Below are 15,422 nucleotides of genomic sequence, written 5' to 3' on the forward strand. Positions count from 1 at the left end.
AGTAGCGTCAACAAAATGTGGTATGTTTAGCCCAGCAATTACAACTACTGCAGGCGTAATACACATACCCGAGTTATTCATTAATTCTATACTTGAAAAAAATATAAAGATAGAGAACTGGCATTGATTAAAGCCCGTATGTTCAAAACAGGAAAGCAGTGAGCAATGGGATTGGTAAGTGTATTGTTTAAGTAAATACAAACTGTATGGGAAGGTAAAATTCAATAGGACTTAAAAACAGACGTGCAAGCTCACGTGCCGGATGGGTTTTCCCATTGCGTAAAAACGGATCCCGCAGCGTATAAAGGGCGCCGACGCAGATGATCGAACCGTATCTGAAATGAAAGAAAGATGACTTGAATATTCGTCATGTAGTCGATCCAACGAAATGCATATTGACACCATACAGAACTTTGGAGCGCCAATAAACTCTACTCCCAAGCATTTCTACTAATCTTCGCTATATGTGTCTTGTAAAAATGAATGGATTTTGCCTTATTCACGGATAAACACGTTGTTTGTCTGATTGGAGATGCTGCGATTGATCAAGTTGTCTTTCATCTGGTCGACGATTTTGTTCAACTGTCAAGTAGTTCACGTGATTCAGTATGACGGTAAGCTGTGAACAAATTCATTTATTCTATTCATTATTTTATTCGTTCAATCTTATAGAAAATGCATATTGAACCTATACACAAATGTATAGCGGTATGCAAAATTTTCAATTATATAGATTCAATATCTTCTTAAAAAATCGCACGTTATTACGGTACCTATGCACCGATGTTGTCACAAAATGACACGATTTTACTGATTGTCCTTAATCCACCCGTACAGCGAGCTCTTTGTGAAAGAAAGTATGAGAAGTATGTGAAATTAAGAATTAAAGTATTCAAAATTCTTTTAATTTGTACACAGTGGGTTTTTATTTTATCATCCGTTCACCACGTTTGAGTGTGGTTATTGTACTACTATGTGAGAATGCCTGTACGAGAGACTCTTTTGATTTCAGCTCAAGGGGAAACGAACATTTTCACCGAGTATCTGCTCTACAACGTCCGTCAAGATCGCTATCTCAGGCGGTAAGCAAACGACAGAAATCCCACGACAATACGAGACTTTCGTTCGTAATGCATGAAGAAAGTATGAATTCTGAAGTCTTGTTGCTTACGAATATTTCTCGCTTCCAACTTGATTAAAACATATATCAAAAGTCCGCAATGCTAACGACATAATTACTTTGCAAGAAAGCGTCAGAAATCTATTCAAAATTTGAAAGAAGACATTTTTTCGAAACATCAGGAAAACGGATTTCGCAGTAATTTTCCCTTCAATATTGTGGGTTTTTAAAACAGCATAAAGGCCAATAGTGTTTATATGCACATTGATACCTATAGTATATATGCGTCATGTGTTCTGTGTGAGTCATTGTGCACTACGTCATCGATAATGGCGTTTCAAAATAACAGTTACAGTGGCAGTGACAGTTATAGTGGCGTTTATTATGTAACCAAATGCATATTGTAACTCTTATTCTTTTTTTGATAAATTTTTTGAATTATTTGTGTAACTCGTTAGCTCACTCGGTAGAACGTTTTACTGGTACTCCGGCGCTAGCGGGTTCGAACCCCTATTAACGTTTTACTATTCGAAATTTCTTAGTGTGGTGGGTTCGCGCATGCGCATTGGAGCGGTAGAAAAAATCGCTTTTTTGAGAGGAGCCAGTCAAAATTCAATCGCGGATATGTGTTATTTTTCAAGGCGTCAATGAACTATCAACTTAGTTTTCTATCAATGATCTATATTTCTTTATACATCAATGTTAAAGGACGCGGCTGTTTTTCAGACCGATGCAAGTGTGTTCGTCAGAAGGCAGCGAACAACCGGTGAAATGGACCGACCCGAAACCCTATCCCGGAAAATCAGCTCAGTTAAACACGCTCAAAAATGTAAATATCCAAGTTACAACTTTATATGTTACAAATGAAATTAGATATCTTGAAAATTTCCGAACTGTTTTTCCGATCGATTGATTGCATAATGCTTAAATGATTAAACCAAGAAAATAAATCAATCAATAATTCAGCCAATGTTTTTGTAAATTACAGTTGTTTGACTCAACCGGCGGCCCGGATTGGATGTTTCATGACAACTGGAATAATGACACAGTCAACTTCTGCCTGTGGTACGGTATCGGCTGCAATGCAAACGGTGACGTCATTTCCGTTTCTTTGTCGAGGAATCGACTTAATGGTCATGTGCCTCGCTTGCACGATTTGTCCTCGTTAAAATACCTATGTTTTAACTACAATGCGAACTTAACCGGCAACATCGATGTTTATTTGGATCCGCAGAACAAAGCTTTTGAAAGACTGACTGCATCTTTTGCCAAAACATCGGGTCATATCGAATTCCTGGCCGGATATCCGAAGCTTCGCTTGGTGCAGCTATCCTCGAACTGGGGAGTACGTGGCCGAATCGTTAAAGAATTTTGCGCTTTGAAGGATCTGCGTATTTTCAGTTTAGGAGAAACAAGTATCAGTGGCAGTATACCTGACTGTTTTGGTGAAAACATGCCTGTGCTTCGCTTTCTCGATTTGGAGTACTGCAAAAATCTACGAAGCCCGATACCGCGCGGGTTCTCTAATCTAACAGGCGTCAAATGGATGCATCTTTCGAAGGCGCAGCTCTACGGGAAGATCCCTGATGGATTCGGTTTGCAGTTGCAACAGAACGAAGAGTTGCACCTCGATTCAAACGAACTTCGCGGTAATATCCCGGACAGTATAGGCGCGATGAAAAAGCTTAAATTTATCCGTTTAGGAGAAAATGATTTCACTGGAAATTTACCGTCGAATTTGGTCAATTTGAAAAACCTGAGGTATTTAGGCGTCGAACGAAATCACATAACGTTGTCAGCCGACCAAACGCCGTTCCGAAACCCAAAGCTATATTCAATTGATCTATCGTATAACCCTCTGAATATCAGTTTCGAGCGATTCATGAAGATATTTCCCCCTACGGCTGGTTCGTTCACGCCGATAATCGAGGTTTCCAGACTGGAATTCATTAAATGCAGAAGTTGTGGCTTAAACGGTAAACTATTTGAAGATTACAAGTATAGCTTGTTCATGTATAAGACAGCTGTCGTGATCGACTTTAGTTATAACCGTATAAAAGGCACACTACCAGGGTATAATCCAGAGATGAACTACCTTATAGAACTTTATTTGAGGATGAACGAGCTCGAAGGCGCGATACCCAGAAGTTTTAATGTGTTTTCGTCATTAAGCCTGCTCGATCTGACAGACAATCCGGCTATGTACTGGGATCCTGACAACCATATTCTCGAATTCTCGACCGATTCAACTCGCAATATACAAGAGGAACATTTGGAATGTCCAGATGTCAGTCTGTCGTTGTTGAAATCGACACCAAGCAAGGTTAACGGGGCTCTACTGATCGACCCGGGATATTACGGCTATGAAAATTGCACTTGCAACGAAGGATACTTCGGAAGTAAAGGCCTTTGTAAACCATGCTTAAATGGCGGTAATTGTTCGATGATAAATTCACCGAATAAAACAATAACCTACAAGGAAAACTGGTACCCGTCTTTAGTGAACGGTACGCTTTACGGATTTGTCGAATGTTTCGCCTCAAAGCCTATCTGTAACCCGTTCGGTAATTGCAGTTGCTATATGATCGACGACAGCGCTCCTGGTGATTACAAAATCTCCGGGCGTGTCGTCTGCGATCACCGTTGCGTATGTAACCCCAATTATAATCTTTTCGATCGGAAATGTTCCCGATGTAAACGCGTCTCTGACAACGGTGACTCCGCTTACCCGAAGTTTTACAAAGCCGGTGATATATGTCTTGCCTGCGACGCGAAAGAAAATTTGTTCGCCACAAAATGGCAGATAATCATATTTTCTCTAATATCGCTGACCATATTTGTCGTGTTGCCGATTTTGACCCGTTGTGTGCCGGTGCTTAGGCGTCGAATTGGCTCGATCAAAATCTGGTCGAAAATCATCACTATTGTCGCCGTGTTTTTGTTGGCTATTTTCAGAATGGTGTCGATTTGGGTGTTCCAGGTGACCGTGCTGTTCGTGATTCTTAACTCGATTAACGACAGTTACAGTTTGAACGGGCTTCTTAAACAATTGCTGTTTTTCGGTCAGATCACAAGCACCATCTTCGCGCAAATTCACCTTCCAGCTATCGATGCGATTGTTAAATTCATCTCCTACTACGTCGAAGATCCCTTCAGTTTTCGATTTGAGAGTTTGAAATGTCAGTTCCCAATTCTGCGGAGTCCTTTAGCTAATCTAGTTATATCACTAGCAATACCGATCGTAGCCGCTGTTCTGGCATTTCTAGCTATAGTTTTTCGGTACGCTTTTGAAAGAGTTCGTAATATAGTAGGCCGCTGCAGGGCAGTGGACGTCGCCCTGCGACCTATGCTGGGAGGCGAAAATGACAATCAAGAAGTCAGAAGTCATAAAATGCTTTTGTTTGTTTATCAATGCGTGGGTCTCGTGCTTTTCGTAATTGATTGCGCCTTCTACCCGATTTTCAAATCATCGTTTAGCATCTTGCTCCCGTGCGAGAGAGACCCAGACGGTACGATGTACATGCCCAGATTCCCATACCTGAGTTGCGGCTCAGACGATTGTCATTACTACACGGTTGTAGCCAGCACGGCGGTAGCTGTATTCGGTCTGGTGCTATCCATAGTCGTCATTGTCTGCCTGGTGTATTATGAATCGATGCGAGCTGACCTGGAGATCCACCCAGACAATGACGATGCATTGCGCAAGAAAGAGCTTTTCGATGCTTTGATCGGTAAATTGGCAGATCCGTTTCGACCACCACATAGCCGATATATGGCCTTTCTGTTTATGGTCCAAAAAGTTGTCCTGGCGGCTGTATTCTCATTTGTCTCCAGCGATTTATCAGTGTGTGTGTTTTTAGTTAGCGTCTTGTTTACCGTTTTACTTTTACATCAAGTTTATTTTCGCCCATTTCGCAAAGAATGTATTCCAGATTTCGACATCGAGAACACGCTTTACTTCTTGTCGCTTTTCGTCCTGTTGATCTCGTCGATAACGGTCAAGGTGATTGCGTCATCAAACGGTGCTCACGTGATAGGCTACATCGTCTTTACAATGGCTTCTTTTCTCATCCTTGTTTATTTGCTTATTTCAGTTTTTCGCATTTTTTCGGGGATCTGTTCGAATAGATAATCATATCAAGAACAAGAGCTACATGGTGTATTATGCAAACACAGCAACTACGTATGTTAACGATGTCTGCGTCCAGTTTCACCAATCATATTCATCATTTTTCGTATAGTTTCAGTAACATGTGAACGCATCAACAATAATAAGCTTGTAGGCTCTGTAAACGCATTGCCTACCTTCATTATTAATGGCAAATTGTGAAAGAATATGTAAAAATGTTTTAATAATCGAGTCGTTCGCTTGTTCAGTGCTTTTATGAAGAGTATTTGTTTTCTGTTGACTAATAATAATAAATCCTTACTTATCTTCAAAAAGACATACTGTTTGAAATATTTGATTTTTGGATTTGAGCATTCGTTTGTGGATCCAAAACGACGATGAAGGCATACGCAAAGGATGTAGGATTGTAAAACAACACAGGTAATATGCTGGCTGTTGAATAAAGCTCCCTCTGAAAATCGAGGTTACGATTCGTGCTGTAGAAGTCGTTTCTGTCGATTCTTGAACTTCCTGTAAAGTAATAAGATTCTAGTTGTGGCACGATGCGAGCTCTTCAAGAGATCACAATACAGATTCTGAGCAGACACATCATTCTCTACTCGGCTTCTGAACCAGTATCTGGTTGAGGGTTCGAACTGGGGATACCTATTATCGGGCCCCTGATCACACACTCGAACCAGTGACCGCCTCAGATACAGATTCTGAGCAGACACATCATTCTCTACTCGGCTTCTGGACCAGTATCTGGTTGAGGGTTCGAACTGGGGATACCTATTATCGGCCCCTGATCACACACTCGAACCAGTGACCGCTGGCTTCAAACCTGGGTCAACTTAGTAACCCAATCGTTGGTGGTAAGCTTTTAGTTTATATAATCGATGGGTTTGTAAATTTATTATACGAACCTATTTTCAACTCAATAAACTATGTAAACTACGAATCTAGGCCTTTCCTCTATGGAGCGATCGAAGTAATTATAATCGGCGGGCCGCATCACCAAATCCGTGTTTTACCTTTTCCTAAACTAAATCCCCGTTTTATACTTACCGAGTCCGGGTTTTGAGATATGTGAAATATCCGGTACGTTTAGCAGGAAACACAATTTAAAGTATTTTTTATTGAATGTTTTAACGCGTTTTGTTTAACTATATTGCGTTTTAAAGCAGTTAACATACACAAACATGTAAGTCTGATCGGTTGATCGGTTCTTCGGAGTTGTCAACGTTAATTACATTCCTTAAGACGCTCACTCTTATTCAATTCAATTAAATATTTTATTGTTTGACTTGTCAAAAAACTCAAAATTTGAAAAATTCTAATCCAAATTCTGGGAGGTTTTTGGAAAATGAATAAGAAATGGTGGAAAAATCACGAACAAAAATCTCTGACAATAATGTATCTGTAATGTAAACTTTATAAAAAGATGCTGGAAATCAAAATCTTTTTTTGAACATGAAGAACTATTCAACTTGAATAGAAAATCTCCAGACCAGTCCAGGGGGCGAACTTAATGTAAACTAATTTACAACCGCATTTGGATTGAGCATGTTTGCTGTTGTGCGGACCTAGGTCTAGTTCCAAGAGGGCCGACACTGTGAGATACGTTATAACCAAACTACAACTATTAGCTCTGACCTAAAAAAAAACGGGAATATTTTCAATTGATGACAGAATGCACCTATTGTCTAATAGGCCCATCCCTAATTCTATGGACATCCATACTTAACATGAATGACAAGGAACTGGTATGATATTTTATATTCTTTCTATGAAAAGTTCCAGATTTCCTCTAGTTAGTTGCCTAATCGTTGGTGGTAAGCTTTTTACAATTGGATGGGCTTATACCAACCATATCGTGGTTTGTGAATATATCCGATCGTGAAACTAAACCACGGACAGGTTACTGACTAGATTTTCTCATGACCTGCGTTTAGTTGTTATTACAAGTCTGAAGCAGGTATTTTCTTTTCAATCATACGAATGATAGGAAAAGAGAGACAGAAATGAAAATGGTCGAGTTATCGTGTATGGTATTTGTAAATGTAGCGACTATGGATGATCAGATGCCTCCTTTACAGGTAGGTTAGTGTCGTGTGTAGAAGGGGGTCTCCGTGTAACCCTGAGAATGGTCCCTTATTTAGGTATAGCGCGTTCACAGATCTGGGAATTCGGACTTTATTCTTGAAATCGGGGACAAGTGAGTATTTCGATTTTTTGGCATCATGTCCTAGCTGGTGATGAGTGGCACAAGAATCTGTTTAAGAAACAGTCCCATAGATTATCTTATAATCTAATCAGGGAATTTTAGATTCCCTGACTGTCGGGCTGAATGTTCCAGCAATCATTGTCAGTGTTTAGTTGATTAAGTGTAATCCTATTTTAATGCCTCTAATATATATTGTGCTTTTAGTTATCTATTGAAGTACATAATGGAAGAAGACACGCCGATGAAATCCATAAGAAAGTCTGTAAAGAAATCGGTAATTTACAAAATGCTTCATCAATTAGGCAGGCCTACTAACTGTCAATCTCAATATACCTCGATAGAATCGTTTTACATAACTTTTCTAAGACTTTTCCATAGCCAAAAACTTTGAATTTCCAGGACTATCAATTAACCTGCTCACTGCCTATAGAGACTGAAATTTTGGTTGCTAATTTTGTCTATTGTTCACCATCACGACCAAAATTTCAGAAGGCCTAAGACCTGTATGCTGGTACTGCCTCGGTACTTATCGGAACACTGTTTGCTTTTATTGTAGCCAGTAGTCCCTTTCCAGGTGTATAGGCTTCATAAAATAAAACAAACTTAGTCATCAAATATCCTCTGGTACAGGGCATGCACAATGCCCAGGGAGTGAAAGGGATGTCGAGATGTGGGCGGTATATCGACTCGAGGGGTTGGCTGTACTCATATTCGAATGCGTGCAGCCAGAGAGAAGTCTCGAATTGATTGCAACCAGTGATTTTTTCTTGAACAACAGGAATGTCTAAATGCAGCCGCAAGTATTTTGCGTTGCATGAAGGAAAGCTGAATCCTAAACAGGCGTACAAACCGGACGACCTTGTAGCGTTTCCACAAAATAGTAAGTTCCCTCTCTTACTTGATACCCGGTCAACTTGAAAAACCCCTCAAGCCCTCAATTATTGTGCATATCTTTCCATTGTGTTTCATATCTTGCTTCAGGTCTTTGTTTACAGAAGTGGTGCTTCGACGTCAAATCAGAAATCAATATTTTATTTGAAGACCCAGTGGCTTTACACTTACTCTACTGGCAAGCCAAATCCGACATTCAATCGGGTATGTTTTTTCAAAATGGTGAAACAATAATTATAAAGGTGCATTTGGTTTGAATATTATTGTGTATTTCTCAAGTGCTTTTCTTTCCATTACAGGAAAACTCAGTCCGACATTTGCGGAATCACAACTGTTAGAAGGTATTGATTCGGAAAATATTCACCTCATATACCAAACATTTTGCTGTTCTTTAAGTTTTCCCCTTGAAATTTGATGCTCTACGCTGTTTGGAAAAGACAAGACCGATATAAAGCACAGTCGAACTTGCTTAAATACAGCTGTCAATCTGCTGTCTGTACCCAACCCTTCAGACAAATTTGACTGAACTGCAGAGAACTGGTCTGTCAGTCTGAATACAGTTATATTGGCCTTACGCACTCAGTGGAAACTATGATGATAGGAAATACTAAACTCCTGGGGCCGGTTGCTCAAAAGTTGGTTAGAGTTAACCAGTGGATAGTTGATATGGTGACAATTGAAATTTCATTGTTACTATGGTATTTAACGGCCGGTTATCTTTAACCAACTTTTGAGCAACTGGCCCCTGATATTCTAAGAATATGTGGGTAAATAATCTATACGTTAGGCTTTAGTTGTAGTAATTCATCGGCTTTTATTTCAGATTATGAGAATGAAGCAAATGAGGTTGAATACGTGCAACTGTGTCAAACATTAAAGGACTACACGTCTGCGATTGTGCGTAGATGTTCGCTGTTACAAGAATATTCAATCTCATTCTACGACGTACGTACATCATCATCGCAATCAGTTACTATTGACCTAATTACATATTCAAGATGTCCCAAAAATGGTATCGCAACTTTCGCGGTATATCTAAGACCAGTTAAATCTGAAAACTGGTGTTGAGTTCCTTCATGTTTTCAATACGTACATCTATTGAAATGATTTATGCGGTTTTAATGTGGGGACTCAAGACAGTTTTGAGTTAACTATCAAATGAATTATTCCAACCATGGTAAAAATGTAGTTTTAATAGTCACTGTCAATTACAAATAGTTCCCTGGTCTAGATTGCAAATAGACCCCTTTGAATTATCGCCATTAGAATTATTTTCATTCAGAACCACAGAATGTGCTAGCAAATCATAATTCTAAAAAAAGTTTTTGAAATTTACTTCAGGGGAACCTCGTTATAACATCCTCAGATATAAAAATTTATCACATATTAGAAACCTAGCATATCATTTTCTCCTTATATCCTGAAATAACTGATTTGTAGGGACCCTGGGCAATGCTGACTATAAATCTAGGCGATTAACTCGATTTCGATAAACAACTATTTCAGAAAGGGTCGATTATCGACTTGATGGTTCGAGACAGCGGATTGAAATTAACGCATATCGGCAGCAATAACAAAGATGGCGACAGTCGGAGCGAAAATGAGGAAAACTCAAATGATAATCGACACACACATTTCATACCGTGGTATTTAATTCGAAGTTGGTCGCACAATCGTGTGACATCATCGATGAAATATGAGGTACGCGTACACGGTCAGGGCTTCCATTATCTGATAGTGAAAACGGACCAAGCAAAGTATCTTCTATCGTTGACAATGGAAATGATCAAAATACTGCAGGTATATCTTTTCTCATCGCTGCCACATTGTAATATAATGTAACGCAGGAATGAAATGCACGATGGCGGTAGTTTATCAACTGACTATTGATGTTTTCAGGGTCGCGCGGACAATGCACCATCGTTTCACGCGTCGATGATTCGTAAAGACGACGACATCACTCACTGGGATAATATCATGTACGACCCGGAGAAAACTGATGAACCGTTTATTGAGAATAACAACACGTAGTTACAACATTCCTCGCGAGGTCTGTCACGTAGTTACAACATTCCTCGCGAGGTCTGTCACGTAGTTACAACATTCCTCGCGAGGTCCGTCACGTAGTTACAACATTCCTCGCGAGGTCCTTCACGTAGTTACAACATTCCTCGCGAGGTCAATGTGTTTTGAATTCTTGATTACAGTCGACCAGTATTGAGAGAAAACAGACTGTCATAATTTATAGGTAAAGTCCAATTCTGCGGATAGCTTATCTATTTTTACTGCAATACATCAATGTATGATCACACATTCCATCTGTGCTGTCTTCAGTGATGAAAATTGCTGCTGTAACACTCCCATGGCCCCCTCCATTTGACTAGGAAAGTCAGAGTGAACTATCAAGAGTTAGTCGACTATTTCTGAACTAAGTAAAACCAAATGTCAGTCGGTACTATCAATAGTCAATCACACAGCAATTGAGCACAGTGGCTGTAGTTCGGACTTACTTCCAAGATGGCCGACACAGTGAAGTACATTTCCATCGAACTATAGTGCGTTCAGCTATTATCTCAGACCACTAGTCGACTAACTACAACACCAAAGTTCACCCAGGATAATCTGATTTTCCATTCATGTTGATATAACTTCAATGTTTCATTACGAGACATTTCACCTAAAAAAAAGGAATTTGTTTAAAAATGCTTCAATCTCCAAGGGCCCAGTTACCAATCAAAGCTGGTCTTAAAACTATATGATCAATTTTTGTCAGAGATGTTGAACGTTTGATATCTTTATAAGCAACTGCAATCTTCCTAAAACTCGTTCAGTGCTCAAGAGATTTAAGTGCTACTAAACTGCTGATATAATGCTCAACATGAATACAATCAATATACTTTCTGAAAATAGTTTTTAAATGCAAAATAAATTGCAGAGTTTTATAATTTTTAATTTTGTATGAAATGTTCATGTACCATATCTGAGATTTTTTTATCATATGATCATCTTTTTCGATGTATGAATGAATAAATGTAATTTCCTTATAATGATAAATATCATTGCATTTGTTTTGTAAATTTTAAATATTTTTAACGGAATAAATACTTCAGTTCTTATCTCATGTAAGTTGTATATACTTTCTTTTTTAGTTGTGCTACGCTGGAATATAATTCTTCCAGCAATTTCTTGAAAACTGAATACACAGCTATTGTTTCATCAATATCATGGGTTTTCAAGTACATATCCCTAGTCTTAACTGACTTCAACTTCGCTATATCTTCCTACCCGCCCGTGGGACAGAGAGATGGTTAAATGTACAACATCGACTGAGACTTAATGAGATATTTCTTCTTTGTCAATCTTTTAATGAGGAACATGAAAGAGAAATGAACTGATGCATACCGGAGCAGACCCAGGAAGACTCGACAAACCACTTCACTGTTGACAGTATATTTCTAAGAGAAAGCTGTTCATTATATCAACAAGCTCAAACACCTCGGATAACTTTTAATTGGCTTCGCTTTTCCTAAATTCAAAAATCTGGAAGAGAAGTCCTGCCTTCATTCATGATTGAAGAAATTATTTTTCCTTTCATAAATTCACCTTGGATCTGCCCGATGGCATGCTAAAATACAAATATAATATGCGTAACTTGTAACATCTTTGGTAACAATGTTTTTTTATATAAGTTGAAAGTGATTTATGAGGAGCCCATTCATTGAGGTACAGAAGACTAAGTTTGCCTCGGATATCGCGGGACTTATAAATTATTAAGGGGCCATTCTGAGCGACAATGGGTCGTCGTCGCATGATTTGGCGAAGGAAAATTGAAAACAATGAGCCCAAGACGCGCGATATTTCGAATCTGCTGTACAATAATAGAATGTTACAATTTTCTTCCAATACATGGCATGTGAAGGTTGTAGGCATAATACTAATTTAAATACAAATGAGGTCTTACAATTTGCGTAGATATACATAAATAACAATCATTTCATATACACACATACTAAACACAAGAAGGCTTATTTTCTTACATAAGTTACATATCTACAGTAGACTTCGAACAACTTGACCTGGAGAGATAACTGTTCAACTGGAATATTTGTTGAATTTTCCAGACTCAATGAAAAGCACACTGAAGTCATCAACTGTGGGTTTTGCTAATTAACACAGAATACTGAGATGTATATCAGTATTCTACCAGTCAGACCCGACTTTATCTATTTGATCTACTGTGATACAATCTACTATGATACAATACATGTACAAATATTTACAAATCTTGGCTATATACATACCGGGTAATATAATTAAAAAAAAACTCAGCTAATGCGAGACAATTGCAATACAATCGTTGATTTGGTCGATTTTTTTTTTGGTTTGTTTTTTTTAAATAAAATGCACTTTTTTAATAAGCACCAAACTAGCAGTGATTTTAATTGCCGACTATCGACAACACATGACTTAAGACAATTTCAGCCGATTTATCAGATATAGGAGGGAGACTCAAGTTTCCAGGATGCAGGTACCAACTGTGGCCTGTACCCACCCCCTAAAGACAATCAAAATTTCTGATACGTGGTGATGAAATGTCCCCATCTCCGGTATAATGGAGCGAAAATTTTTATGCATTTTCAGACCAAAGTTCCTCGGGTCCGAACAGTAGACCCGGTGGCGCTAGACTGAGGGAGTGCATACGAAAGATCGGAGAGTTGGAGATCTGCATCCCTCGTAATCGGGTTAAGAATCCCCATGAGATAATCCCTGAATATCAGCGAATCAAAGAATCACTGTAATGGCGTTCTCAGACACTGAGAAGAAAATAGTATTTTTAAAACGATGAAAAAGACTGGCACGCCGAAATCGCTGGAATCTTTTTACCGAACATTCAATGGGAAGATCATTTGAAATAACGGTATTCCACGAAAAGTCTCTCATCCACTACTACGGATGGGTCGAGATTTCTAGTAAGCTCCTGTTGTCGGCATGTTTTCCTTTTCGTCTTGACATTTCTCCAGATTCTCCCGGGCTTTTTTCAATACAATTTCAGTCTTAAGCACTGCAGACATAAGAAAATAATGAATGAATGAATGAATGAATGAATGAATACATGAGTTAATACGTTTAAAATCCACTGCATACAAAATCTAAAATATTAAAAACAAATATTTTCATCTCTAGCAAGAGTGCGAAACGTTAATTCTTTGAGAAATAAGATTCGCTTTTACGGTAATCTGGTTTTATCTTATTATCTATTCTCCACGTCAGAGTTTAGCTACTTCACTACCGCATGAGTTATTTACTGAATTTCATTAACTTAGCTAACTGAACAATAAATACTACATGAAACTGCTTTCTGATGGTTGAACTAAAAACTACAATGGAACCAGATGTGCTCAAGCCCCAATATACTCCTAAAATCAAAATGTGCCGTATTTTCTCCTGAACCCCTGCCCTCCGCCCCTGTACAGACATCGCGTATACATTTCATCTTTTCAGTACGTGTAACAAAGGACATGTACTGAGTGTAACAACTTACATCTTTGAACGATCGCCTCTTCCATGTCTTCTTTCTTCTTGTTCGTCAGCAGTAATCGTTTGTGAGCGCCTTTCGTCACTTTCAGTAACGCTGAGTATTTACCAGTGACGTACTGTAGTCGCTCGCGTAATACACGGTTCTACAAAACAGAACAATTGATAACGTCTCTGTTAAACCGATGTGGCATGTGTTTTTCCCCTGTCAAGACAACGCATAAGACTCCTTTTAAAACCCTTTCAGTGTTGACTAATTCCAAAAGTGCCCAGTCTGTTGAATAACGGGCACACCGCTATAGAACATCTTCCCTGCAGCACCTTTCCCTTTCCCTTTGTTTCACAGGTGCCGCCATCTTTTGATAGAGACAAAAACTCATTACTATTTACATCATCAATACACTGCTGTGTGGTGTACAAGAAAAGTCGCCTTCACCAATTTATACTGAAAAGGTGAACTCAAAGGCTTTCAAGTCGAATAATCACCCCAACTCCGAATAGAATCAGTTTTTTATTTACCTCCTCAGTGAGCTCCACGTCGACGAATTCGCCGCGTTCGTTCTTACGAGGCAGCGTCGACGTCCAGAACAACTGGATTAATTTCGATGACTGGCCGGCGCAGATGTTGGCGTGCTCCAATGAGGACGACAGCTCCTTCAGGTTGCTGTATTCAATACTCTGAAGAATGACAAAATTCAACAATCAATTGCGTACTTTTGACAATATGCTAGTTAGTAAGCGTTATAATTCATATTCCACAGTAGTTAGAATTTAACTGTAGGTTGCTTCATCAGGAAAATCTAACTAATGCAAACCATATAGATTTTATTTCAAACAGCAAATCTTGACAAAAATTAGAAAACCATAAAGGATCAATTTCAAACTGCTGAACTGGGTCCGAAAAGAGAAATCCCACATACAATTCTAATACTGGTAATATGCGTCAGCTAACAGCATCGCAACGCGAAAACTCATTCACAGAACAAACTAAGCAATGGATAAATAGAAAGAAAATCGACAATCCGTCAAAATTAGAATTATTTAAATGATGGAAAAAATTAACAGAAATAAAAAATGATACAAATCTGCGAATTAACAATGTATACGTTGCATTGAAATGTTTTTGGAAAAAAGACAAGAGACACAAACACAAAATCTAGTTAAAAAACAGGCTAAGAATTATCTATACGATTCAAAATGAAAAAGGCTGCGATCAAAAATTCGAACCGCATCAGAATTCAAGCATAAATATAGATAGATGCATAATATACATATATACAATACAACTTTATAAGGAGGGTATGAATTCTAAGGTTTAATTTGAAGGATGATACATGCGCATATGAAACACCATTATTACCTGAGTTTTCTGCGATCACGCCAACAATACAACAAAAATTAGATTCAAATCATCGATTAATATCCAATGTTAAATAAAGTTATCTTATACAATGGCAATCATTATCAAGTTCGTAGTAATATGTCTAAACAGTGGTTTATTCTTAATACTGTTAGAGTAGAACTTGCTGATCGCTGTTAGT

The 15,422-nt window shown here is 38.5% G+C and overlaps 3 protein-coding genes across 7 annotated transcripts in view; 2 read left to right on the forward strand and 1 right to left on the reverse strand.

Moving 5' to 3' along the window:
- Positions 1-302: 302 nt before the first annotated feature.
- Positions 303-5,522, forward strand: LOC141908489 (uncharacterized). The gene is made up of 4 exons (XM_074798570.1): positions 303-614; positions 1,013-1,082; positions 1,847-1,949; positions 2,109-5,522. The coding sequence occupies exons 1-4, from the start codon at positions 533-535 to the stop codon at positions 5,250-5,252; spliced, it is 3,399 nt and encodes a 1,132-aa protein (XP_074654671.1). The 5' UTR covers positions 303-532; the 3' UTR covers positions 5,253-5,522.
- A 795-nt stretch (positions 5,523-6,317) lies between these two features.
- On the forward strand, positions 6,318-11,443 carry LOC141908314 (uncharacterized). The gene is made up of 9 exons (XM_074798308.1): positions 6,318-6,432; positions 7,237-7,327; positions 7,660-7,729; positions 8,234-8,335; positions 8,437-8,550; positions 8,646-8,687; positions 9,170-9,291; positions 9,853-10,146; positions 10,246-11,443. Coding segments are annotated over exons 1-9 (969 nt in total). The 5' UTR covers positions 6,318-6,430; the 3' UTR covers positions 10,378-11,443.
- Positions 11,444-11,702: 259 nt separating this feature from the next.
- LOC141909113 (uncharacterized) overlaps positions 11,703-15,422 on the reverse strand; it is a 39,185-nt gene continuing 35,465 nt past the window's right edge. For 4 of the 5 annotated variants that reach the window (XM_074799487.1, XM_074799483.1, XM_074799484.1 and 1 more), the window contains 3 exons: positions 14,401-14,559; positions 13,889-14,027; positions 11,703-13,408 (listed from right to left, as the gene is read on the reverse strand). In XM_074799487.1, the coding sequence (XP_074655588.1) occupies positions 13,314-13,408; positions 13,889-14,027; positions 14,401-14,559 (393 nt within the window). In that variant the 3' untranslated portion in view covers positions 11,703-13,313. Of the gene's footprint in view, positions 13,409-13,888; positions 14,028-14,400; positions 15,251-15,422 lie in introns of those variants that run through there. The other variant, XM_074799486.1, reaches the window with a different exon arrangement.

This window comes from Tubulanus polymorphus, chromosome 7 (genome assembly GCF_964204645.1).
Source record: "Tubulanus polymorphus chromosome 7, tnTubPoly1.2, whole genome shotgun sequence".
Lineage (NCBI taxonomy): Eukaryota > Metazoa > Nemertea > Palaeonemertea > Tubulaniformes > Tubulanidae > Tubulanus > Tubulanus polymorphus.

Excerpts from the sequence above, each read along its gene's own strand:
- LOC141908314 (XM_074798308.1), top strand. Across the intron at positions 7,328-7,659 it reads ATCAGATGCCTCCTTTACAG|TTATCTATTGAAGTACATAA; the intron begins GTAGGTTAGTGT and ends TTGTGCTTTTAG. Across the intron at positions 8,688-9,169 it reads GGAATCACAACTGTTAGAAG|ATTATGAGAATGAAGCAAAT; the intron begins GTATTGATTCGG and ends CTTTTATTTCAG.
- LOC141908489 (XM_074798570.1), top strand. The coding sequence starts at position 533 with ATGCTGCGATTGATCAAGTTGTCTTTCATCTGGTCGACGATTTTGTTC. Across the intron at positions 615-1,012 it reads TCACGTGATTCAGTATGACG|CTCAAGGGGAAACGAACATT; the intron begins GTAAGCTGTGAA and ends TTTTGATTTCAG. Across the intron at positions 1,950-2,108 it reads AGTTAAACACGCTCAAAAAT|TTGTTTGACTCAACCGGCGG; the intron begins GTAAATATCCAA and ends TGTAAATTACAG.